The 11452-nt window shown below is 38.0% G+C and overlaps 1 protein-coding gene across 3 annotated transcripts in view; it reads right to left on the bottom strand.

Annotated features, from left to right (window-relative positions):
- The window catches only part of LOC109234481, a 15294-nt gene continuing 12668 nt past the window's right edge, over positions 8827-11452 (bottom strand). For 2 of the 3 annotated variants that reach the window (XM_019400500.1, XM_019400501.1), the window contains 2 exons: positions 9682-9951; positions 8827-9261 (listed from right to left, as the gene is read on the bottom strand). In XM_019400500.1, the coding sequence (XP_019256045.1) occupies positions 9115-9261; positions 9682-9951 (417 nt within the window). In that variant the 3' untranslated portion in view covers positions 8827-9114. The remainder of the gene's footprint in view (positions 9262-9681; positions 9952-11452) is intronic. The other variant, XM_019400502.1, reaches the window with a different exon arrangement.

The following is an 11452-nucleotide window of genomic DNA, read 5'->3' as shown; positions in this document are numbered from 1 at the left end:
GAAAATAACCTGATCAAATGAACAATTCGCCAGAATGAAGGATAAATTTGGCCAAGCGTCACTCGATACCGTTGGCAAAAGTCGAGAATAACTGGATCTATGGGACCCTGAGTCGGGATTTCAGGGCCCAGCGTGAATGGGTAGGTATACACGCTTAAGTACCCCGCTTTATATGTAGTGATATCCTCCTCGGGTGAAGGGATCACTATTTCTTTGTTATCCCATTTGCAATCCTCCTTAACTTGTGCAAGCTCGTCCTTGGTTATCAAGCTGACATATCGAGACATGGGCTCGCATCGGCCTGGTGTCGATACGGGTTTCTCGATCTTAAAATCGGACGTTATTCGCATGGCGAAGGAATGCACTCCTCAATACGAGGGGGCACTACCGGTTTACTCTTGGTCGATCGAGAAGATGAAGAAGCCTTTTCTTTCTGGGGAACCGATTTAGAGGTCTTAGCCATCATAATGCGGAAATTCAAAATAGAGAGTGTTGATGATGGAATAAGGACTGATAGAAGAGAAGAAAGAATTCGGAGAAACTGAAAGAGCTAATGAGCCTTTGAGAACAATATGAGAATAAAGTTTGCAAGATTGTGAAGTTTACCTATTTATAGAGGTCATTCAAGCGTACTAAGGAAGCCAAAAAGCCGACCGTCAGTCGCCCCCAATCAATGACTTTGGAAACCGCACGAAAAGCAACCTTTTCAGCCACTTCAACTGCTGACATCACGAGATTGGCATCAGAATCGAGGCGTCGAAGATCAATTCATTTTTTATTAGTCTACTTCGAGTTCGAGCAAAGTGTTCACTCGATTACTAAGCCCAAGGGCTACCCGAGTGTAAGAGATTTCTCACTCGAGGACTACAAAAAAACCTAAGGGCTAACTTTATCTCAAGATTCGAGCAAGTACTCGCTTGACTACTAAGACCAAGGGCCACCCGGGTTCGAAGGAAGTCCTCACTCGATGATCTTCTACGGAGCCTAAGGGCTAACTTTATTTCAAATTCGAGATCTTGCTCTTGCCTAACTCGGACTCGGGAATCCCGATGTTCTGAGTTCGCATCAAATCGAATTAAGCTCAGCTCGAGGATTAACAAGAGCCTTAAGGGATACTATATCGGTTGATTAAAAACCTAAGGGTTTATTATGTCCTGAGTCCGGTGTTGGGGCCAATCACCAAAGTTATGAAATTTTTTCAGATAAAGATGGAATGAAATTCAACACGAGCCAAAAATGAGACAAAGAGATCCTTTTATATTTACAAGAGACGTTTACAAAATATAACTACAATATCCACAAAGGGTATTCACACAGGAACAAAGAAGCAAGAAACAAAAGCCAAGAACATAATCTACTTTTAAGGCCACGTCCTTAAGAGTGTCATCTTCGAGAACCTTCTCCCTGGGGATCCCATTTTGATCTTTGAAAATGTCTGTACGCCCGAAGAGATTTAGGGCAGAAAACCCTCGATGAATGTAACTATATTTCCAGCAACGAGGATCGAGCGCTCCGTTGAAATTTTGAGCCATAATCCGTTAAAAAAGAGCAGCAAAAGAAAAAGACCAGAACGGAAGACCCGAAGATATAGCTTCGCCTTCTATCACAAGAAAATCAAAAGGGTTGCAAGATACACGAACAACGATCCAAGAATGTTTATCCTTGGGACATTGTTTGGGGGTGGGATGTAAAATTTAGTAGACGATGGTGCTACCTCATTCCATGGAGAGCAAAAGGAATGAAGTGCTACACCAGGTTGAAATTAAGAAAGATGAGCAGCAGTGTAAAGTTCGCATATTTTCTTATGCGAGAAGGATTCGGCACCCTTCTCACGTCGTTTCGAATTGAAGCTTTGAAAAAGGGAACCTTGGCATAACTGGTAAAGTTGCTGCCATATCACCTTGTGCGCAGGTTCGAACCATGGAAATGGACGATTAAAAGAAGGAAGCAAAGAAGGGAAAAGATCAAAAGTAGATAAAGATGAAAAAAGCACAGTTCTTTGTTCAACAGAATAACCTCCTATTTATAGAAAAGATGGTGACGGATCGGCGGTGCAAGTGGCCGACCAGCACTGACACGCATTAGATGTTTTGAGGAAGAGCGCCGACATGACATTTCCGGTCATTTCAAGCACCTACGTCACAGGCGTGACATCATCATGAGAAGCTCGGGGTAGTCGAGATGCAGATCGTTTCTTATCATCTTATTCTAAGAAACGCGGGGAATACCTGTATACGGTCAAAATCATATGCCCCCGATGTAGAAGCTCGAGGTTCCGCCCTAGGCCCGGATCCGGGAGAGGTCGAGTTCGAAACCGGTAGACCAGGCTCGAGCTCGAAAACAGAGTGTAATGTCCGGAGGCAGGAGTTCGAGGAATTCCGAGGCCAAGCATGCTCGACCTCGAAATAGTACCGTTATGGATTTGTACCAGAGCGAGCTAGATTCCTGCCACGTCCCTAAGATCATGGCGCAAATCCCGGAATAAGATCGTACAATTCCGTACTAGGCGGTTAGACAGCTGTAACAAGAATATTCCCTACTGTAAATAGAAATACTCCTTATTTAGGGTACCTCTATTATAAAAAAGGGAACCCCAATCATTTTTACGACCATCTTTTTACTGAAAAAAGAATATATTCTCTACCTTTTCGCCTATTGTTCATCAGCATTGTCCTTTAGCTCTTTTGTTCTTACTTTGCTTTTATACTTGTTCTTATTGTACCAAGCCTACCTCGCGGTCCCTGTGCTCGAGGTCACTGTTGTTGAATAACATTGGTTTGATTCACCTTTCTCTTTCATTTTTACTTCATATTTCTTGATTATTAATCGGTATTGAATTAAATCACGTATCTTTAAAACCACAAATCAAATTTAATTGTTACTCGTATGTTTCGAGGTAAACACATTTGACAAAGAATTTTTGTAGATAAAAATGTAGTTTTAATTAAAATTTTAATATATGGTGTGAGCTAATATTAATTATTTAAATTCTCAAAAATAAACTATTTGTTTTAGTGATTAAGAAAGATAATTAAGTATTTGAATTAGCTTTTTTTATCGGATTGAATTAACAAAGTAGAAAAATAATATTAATTTTATTCCTTTCCAAATTTATACATAAGTAAAATAATTTTTCAAGTTTACACAAATCTTAGAGTACATAAATTGATTTTCATAAACGTCACAAAAGATCCACCTTCTTAAGTACAAATGAACCAAATATTGCCACTCCAAAAAGTAGTAAAAACTGATAAAGAAAGAACAAAAGAAGTCAACTCCTTTGAATTAGGAAGTATAAATCCATTTCGAATTGGCAGATTGAGTTAGGGAATTTTCCTGAAGGAGCCGCACCTCTTTATGTAGACAAGTAACAAACTACAGTAAAGTAACACCTATTCGCATCTAAGCGTCGATTTTGGTTGTTTCAGTGCGATAATTTTTATTTTATTTTAAATAATTAGGACAATGAGTTTAAATACCATCAGTGACAAAAAAATCAAAATATAAAATAAAATCAGTTATAGTATTAAGAATTAAATTGGTTAAATAGCAAATTTTAAGAAATTATGATAAAATAGTAGAAGACAAAATTTATGTAAAAATTGCACGGGGCGCCCTATTTGGTCGCCCCCATTTAACCTATACCCATTTTTTTAAAAAGTTTTAACTTGTACCCACTTTTTAAACAACTTCAGCCCCCTTTCTCCTCCTCCTTCTCCTCCTTCGTTTTCTTCTTCTTCTTCTTCTTCTTTCTTCTGCTGATGTTGGTGCTGCTATGAAACTTCAGTTCATGGGATGATTGTCATAAATATGTTTATCAGATTATTTAAAAACAAATTATAAATAATTACATAAGTTAGTAGATAATAATTTGTGAATATTTCCACGTACGTAAGTTAGTAGACAATGATGATGTGATGACCCAAAAGGCCATCACTTGTTTTTAAATCGAATTCTGCGTTTCGAGGCCTTAAAAATCTCTTTTAGCATCACTTCAATTTGCGTGCGCAGTCCGGGCGCGTAGCCGGAAAGCCTATATGTGAAAATCTGTGAAAAATGATAAATTTTGACTATAAAATAAATTAATTTGACTTCGGTCAACGTTTTGGGTAAACGGACCCGGACCCGTGATTTGACGATCCCGGAGGGTCCGTAGCAAAATATGGGACTTGGGCGTATGCCCGAAATCGAATTCCGAGGTCCCAAGCCCGAGAAATGAATTTTTAAAGAAAATTATTTTCTGAAACTGTTTAAAGGATTTGGAAATGAATTTTGATTAGAACATGTTGGTATCGGGACCGTATTTTGGTTCCGGCGCCCGGTACAGGTCTTATATATGATTTAAGATAATTCTGTGAAGTTTGGTAAGAAACGGAATCCGTTTGACGTGATTCGGACCTTAAATGCAAATTTGATGTTTAAAGAAGTTTTGAGAAATTTCATTGATCTTGAGGTTTAATTCGATGTTCATGATGTTATTTTTGTGATTTGAGTGCACGAATAAGTCCGTAGGATGTTTTTGAGGTTGTGTGTATATTTGGTTTGGAGCCCCGAGGTCTCGGGTGAGTTTTGGATAGGCCACGGGGTGCATTTTGAACTTAAAAATTTGTTGGTGTGTTTTGACCTGCAGGCTTCGCATTTGCGAAAGCCTGTCTCGCAAATGCGAGCCATTCACCGCAAATGCGAGAGGTGGCCTGGGCAGCCTTCTTCGCAAATGGGAAGTACCCGTCGGAAATGCGACCCCCGCCCAAAATCCTCTATGATCGCAAATGCGGCCTATATGTCGCAAATGCGGAAGTCGCAAATGCGACCTTCCTTTCGCAAATGCGAAAAATCCAGATTTCTTAGGGTTTGCAAATGCGAGCCCTGTTTCGCATTTCCCATAACAGTAGAGGTCGGGGTTCGCAATTCCCATATCAGAGACCTGTAACTTTTATACTTAGACGATTTTAAACCCATTTTTCACATTCTCTCAAAACATAAACACACTTAGGCGATTTTTTAAGGATTTCTTCTTCTCCAAATCAATTGTAAGTCGTTTTTAACTAACTTCCTTCTTTAACATGATTTCAACTTCAAATCAATGATTTTCATGGGGAAATTGGGTGTTTTGGGTAGAACCTAGGTTTTTCAAAAATTGGGGATTTGGACCTCGATTTGAGGTCCGATTTCAAAATAAATTATATATTTGAGTTCGTGGGAGAATGGGGGATCGGGTTTTGGTTCGAACCTCGGGTTTTGACCATGTGGGCCCGGGGGCGATTTTTGACTTTTTGGGTAAAACTTTGGAAAACTCATTTTCATGCATTGGGGTTGATTCATTTAGCGTTTATTGATGTAATTAAGTAACTTGTGACTAGATACGAGCGAATTGGTGGTGGAATCAAGGGGTAAAGCTATAATTGAATCGTGAATTATGTTCGTGGCATCGAGGTAAGTGTTTGATCTAACTTTAGCTTGAGGGATTAGGAGTTGTGTCTATTTGCTACGTGTTAATTGTGGAGTACGACGTATAGGCATGGTGACGAGTATCTATACGTTAGTGTCAAGCATGCCCGTGAGTCTTGCATTGTAATCGTTATGACTCCGTTGTGGTTTATTGTGCCTCACATGTTATTATCATCATTGTTCCCTTGCCGGGATGTTTGTTTTGATATTATTGCTCCCTTGACGGGATATTGTTGAAATATCAGAGTTCCCTTGCCGGGATATTTGTTTTGATATTAATGTTCCCTTGCCGGGGAAGTTCTTATATTGCTCTTGTTCCCTTGCCGGGATTCTTTGTGATTATTGTTGGTTTGAAATGGGAGCGGGTGGTACGCCTACCACAAGATAATTGAAATGGGAGCGGGTGGTACGCCTACCACAAGATAATTGAAATGGGAGCGGGTGGTACGCCTACCACAAGATAATTGAAATGGGAGCGGGTGGCACGCCTGCCACGAGATACAGGAAATGGGATCGGGTTGCACGCCTGCAACAAGATGTGAAAAGAAAGTGAAATCTGCTTTTGTTTCCTTATTCTTGTTAGTGGTTGGATTTTGATCCCTTTATAATTCTCTTGATATTCTGTTTTTTTACCTGTTATTCCCCGAAGCATGTTTGCCCCTCCCATCTTTACTTGTTTACTTCTGTATTTCTTTTCCGATGTATATATATTTGAAATGTACAAGTCTATGTGGTAGTCTGGTCCTAGCCTCGTCACTACCTCGCCGAGGTTAGGTTAGGCACTTACCAGCACATGGGGTCGGTTGTGCTGATGCTACACTCTGCACTCTTTTGTGCAGATCCCAGCGCTGTTGACTTCGGAGAATAGATCAGTTGGCTACTATCAGTCCACGCGGAGATCCAAGGTAGACTTGCAGGCGTCCGCAGGCCCTAGCGTCTCCTCTATCTTCTATTCCCTGTTTCATTTTTCTTATTTCAGAAACAGTGTACGATTATTTCTTCAGACTTTGTGTGTAGTGAATCTTAGACTGTCTGTGACACTGTGACACCAGGTTTTGGGTGGTTAAGGCTTGAGTAATTGTAATAGACATAGATTCCCGATATTTCATTTTATTATTTTCTCCCGCCTAATTTAACTTTTCGCTGTTTATACGTTATCTCTTTGTGTTTGATAAAAAGGAATAAATGGATAATGAAGTAATTAGTTTTAAAGAATTGGCTTGCCTAGCTCACATTAGTAGGCGCCATCACGACTCCTGAGGGTGGGAAATCCGGGTTATGACAGATAATTCTGTTCTTTTCACGTTTATTGTTTCCAAAATTTATGATTTAGATACTGTTGGCAATCTGATTATTTATCTAGTATGTTAGAAAGCTTTTTCAAAAACTTCAGCTTATATAGTGCTGAGGTTTTTACAAATGAGCTAAATAACTTGAGCATCTTCTGCTGAAGTTTTTGAAAAAGCTTTATGACAAAACTAATGAATCCAGGACAAAAAAACTTCAGCTTTTAGTGCTGAAGTTTTTACAAATGAACTAAATAACTTCAGCAGCTTCTGCTAAAGTTTTTGAAAAAACTAATGAATCCAGGACAAAAAAAACTTCAGCTTATTTAGTGCAATTACAAAAAAAAACTTCAGCAAATAGAGAACAAAACTTCAGCTACTATGCTTAAGTTCAGCAATTACAAACAAAAACTTCAGCAAATAGAGAATAAAACTTCAGCTACTATGCTTAAGTTCTGCAATTACAAACAAAAACTTCAGCACACTTGCTACTTCAGGCCCGTCTACTAGAATGCTGAAGTTTTGCGTGATTGCTTTGCTACTTCAGCCCCGTATGCTGAAGTTACGTGAAAAAGCGGGTACGTTTGCAATTTTTTTTGCAAAGCGGGCACAAGTTAAAACGTGACCCAAAAAGCGGGTATAGATGCAAATGCCCCAAAATTTATTCATACAGAGATGTAGGTGAGACACAATTTAATATATTTGTATATCATATTATAAGATGTGTATAATTACAAAATAATATTCAACTAATTTAACTAAATTCATCATTTATGCATATTCGGAACATATTGAATACAACAACTATGTTAGTTTGAGAAAACTTATTTTCATCACTTAAACAAATCACTTATTTTCATCACTTAAACTTATTTTCATCACTTTTATATATATATATATATATATATATATATATATATATATCATTAATAGACACAATACACACGTGCAACGCACATATACTAAAACTAGTTAAGTATAAATGGCCGTCTGTAATGATGTTGATTTACTAAAATTCTAAGATAAGTAAAATTCTAAATATTATAAGTTTTGTTTATCGGAGAGTAGTAACTTTACATGGCTTAGAAACAGATAAAAATATTTGATATTAAAAAAAAATTATATTATGTATTTTGTTAAAAGTTCATTATCTTTCGCTATAAATTTTACAATAATAGTTGTAGGGGCTACATGTGTGTGATGTGTGAGGCATGTGACGTAGAGACTAGTATGTCAAAAATTATTTGTTCGATGTTACTTTGCCCTTTAACCCCTTTCTCTGGTTTAATTTTGTAAATTACCACTTCCTTTTTTTTTTAAATTTCCACCCGTTTGTTTTAATATTTATTTAATTTTTGTTTTACACATGTAGCAGTCCCTGTGATGCATGGTGGTGTAAAAACAGAAGATTTGCGGTATCCTAATGCTGAGAAAGAATTTGAGTTTGATCTGCGGGTGCTCTTTATGGCTTGAACATCTGAGATCGGCACCAGTGAATGTTTTAAAACTTCTTTCAGAGGAAACCAATTCTACAAACAGCAAAAGAAGAAATAACTGCTTTCTTTTTCCTCAAGCTAGAAGCACAACAAAAGCACTGATGAAATACAGCTGCTTTATTTCTTTTCATGGTGAGGTTATCTTCAGGGTTGAACTACCACGAACTCCCTTCTTACCTTCACTTTCATGACTAGATCACCAAATTTGGTTTTGCTTTTTCTTTTCAGCTACAATTTTTGGTGTTGTTCAAGATACAAATTTGTTCAAATTAAAGTAACTTTTACCCAACTGCAATGACATCCTTTCTTCCCCTTGACCATTAGTTTAGAGGGGAAAACGTGCGGGTTGGGGGTAACGCTTACACATACAACCATTTTTGGGTGGGAATTCTAATTTCCAACAAGATTCAAGCATGCAACCAAGCATTGAATGGAGAGGACTGAGCTGTCCAACTGGGGTTTGAAATTGTTAACTCAAGGGCAGTTTGAGGTTTCCAGGGTTTGGATTAGTTATTCAAGGGCAGTGGATTAAAGAGTAGTTCAGGGTGTGTAACTAATTTGGGTAATCAATAAGTTAACATAATGCAAGCACCTAAAAGCTCTTCAACTAGCTTTTTAGCTTCATAGCAGCCAAAAATGTATGTATCTTCAAAATGCATTTCTATCTGTTTCTAGATATAACAAACTTTAGATGATTTATGTTGTCTATATTGATTTGATTTAAGACTCCGGATTAACTTTGGATGATAAAGATGAGGGTTTTTTTTACCTCAAGCTGAGCTTGTATTTATTATGTATGTCTAAGATGTTGGCAATACATTTCATTCAATTCCTATGCGGCCTCTTCCAACTATCATATTTGAGATGTAAGTAATGGCTCAATTTTATTCCCACTTCATTGCACGGGTGATTTCCCATTCAACTGCGTCATGATCTTGATCCATAAGTCCGTCAACCTTTTTCCTGCAGTTCACCAATGCAACTTTGAATGTTTCGTGCTCAAGGGATGATGGGTACATTATCTGCTCTTCCTGATATGTCAAAACCAGAATATGAACAATAGTAAGAAGATAACTGAGCACTTATTCGTGCTATCAAGCATCAAACACAGTTCCAATCAAAGGTCAATGGTTACTGGGTCATTGAGAAATCGGCAGTTGATACTTTGAAGCAAACATGTTATAGTAATTCTTTTGAAGAGCCAAAGTATCAAAAAAAAAAAAAAAAAATTGGAGACTACATATAGGAACACTTTAATTGCCTGTCCATGGCACTCAAAAAAGGATTTTTTTTTTTAAAATAGTTAACTTTCACCATTTTCTTAAAATTAGAGGCAAGTGAAACAATTTTGCTCCTGAGAGAAAGCAGCTGGTATGTAACATATATATATATATATATAGTCGAATTAATAATCCAAATTCCGGTTTTCATGTTAGGCAGTTGGGCTTTACCTCTGGTAGTTCGCAGAATTCATCAGGAGTTATTTGCAGCAACTCCACAGCAGTTTGACCAGTACACCAGGCAAAGATTTTCCCACTCTCATCTGCAAGAGTTATTTTTAAATGGAAACTCCATGCCAGTTCTGCATTGCATTTACATTGACAGAAGCTGCACTTGAGATCCTCAATGCAACTATCATCAAGAAAATAACCACAACACGTATGTGATAGTCTCGTAGTCACGTGACAATGTTCAATTTGATCCAGCCAGACACGACATACCTGGAATACAAACAAACCCACAACCATAATGAGAAGTGCAAATTCAGTTTTGCATAAGTAGCATAATGACAACAGAAATGAGACTCTAATAAGTCTGACTATATTCTCTTTGTATCTCCAGCAGTTCGACTAACAGGCGTCAGAGGGGCTTAATAGGAAACTTATCTACTTCAAAAGCTCAATCCTTCAACTTTATTAAGCTCCTTAAAAGTTGAAAAAGATTACAGATGTAATTCTAGCATTTGAACAGACCCCAATTAAATAGAAAGTTGCTCAACTTTTCATATGATGCAGAAACTGTAAATCTTGAGCAAGAAGCAATACCTGAGTTGCTTGTTCTAGAGACAACTTAAAAATAGACAAGAGTGACATATCCAGTTTGGATTTATGATCGATACATCTACAACGAAGGCTATATTCCAGCTTGGAAGATTAATAGAAATTTATCACGAAAAGAAGAAAGATATACACATGATGTTCATTTACCTAGAGAAAGCATATGATAGAGTATCACGGAAGGTCCCTTGATGGGTGATGGAGAAGAAAGGAATTCATATTAGACATATAAATGTCATAAAGGACATGTACAAAGTAGCTGTCACTAGTGTGAAAAACGTAGTAGGAGACAGAGAGGAGTTCCCTATAGCAGTGGGTTTACACCAGGATTCAGCATTGAGCCTCTACTTGTTTGCCCCAGTTATGGATGAGCTAAACAACACAATACAAGAAGAGATGTGGATGCTAAGATGGATATGTGGTCATCCAAGATTGGATAAGATTAAAGTGACAAATTCGCGAGAAGATTCAAGTAGCACGCATTAAGGATAAAATGAGAGAAGATCACTTGCGATGGTCTGGTCACGTACTGCGTTGACCTACAGATGCGTCGTCTGTACGTGTGAAACTATGGTGAGTGAATGTATTAAAAGTGGAACGGATAGACCTAAAATCACTTGGAGGAAGTTGTCTCAAAAGAGCTCCAATCAATGCAGACTTTTTTTTTGATAAGGTAAATTGTATTAATCAAAAGGGAGAGAACTCCCGTATACAAGAAGTATACCAAAAAGTAGAGAATTTACATCAGAACATGATTCTCTACAAAAGACGCCCAATCTTCTATACAAATAGGGGTTATATGAGTGCACCAAAAAGCGATCAAAGATAAAAGATTATTCTTAAGATGTGAAAAAGGAGACTCAATCCCCTCAAAAGCTCTCCTATTTCTCTCCCCCCAAACTATCTACATGAGAGCTAACGGGGCGAACTTCCACGCCTTTTGCTTTCTTCTTCTATGGAAACCGGCCTAGCTATATAGCATTTCCTTTACAGTGCTTGGCATCACCCATAGAACACCAAAAGGGTTCAGGATCACCCTCCACAAAGCCGAGGAAACAGGGCAATGCAACAAAAGATGATCAACTTCTTCCCCTAAGCTTTTACACATATAGCACCAACTAACAAGTGTAATTCCCCTCTTTCGCAGATTCTCAGCAGTCAAAAT

Source organism: Nicotiana attenuata, chromosome 11 (assembly GCF_001879085.1).
Source record: "Nicotiana attenuata strain UT chromosome 11, NIATTr2, whole genome shotgun sequence".
In the NCBI taxonomy this organism is placed as follows: domain Eukaryota; kingdom Viridiplantae; phylum Streptophyta; class Magnoliopsida; order Solanales; family Solanaceae; genus Nicotiana; species Nicotiana attenuata.
This window is presented reverse-complemented; position numbering and strand designations above follow the sequence as displayed.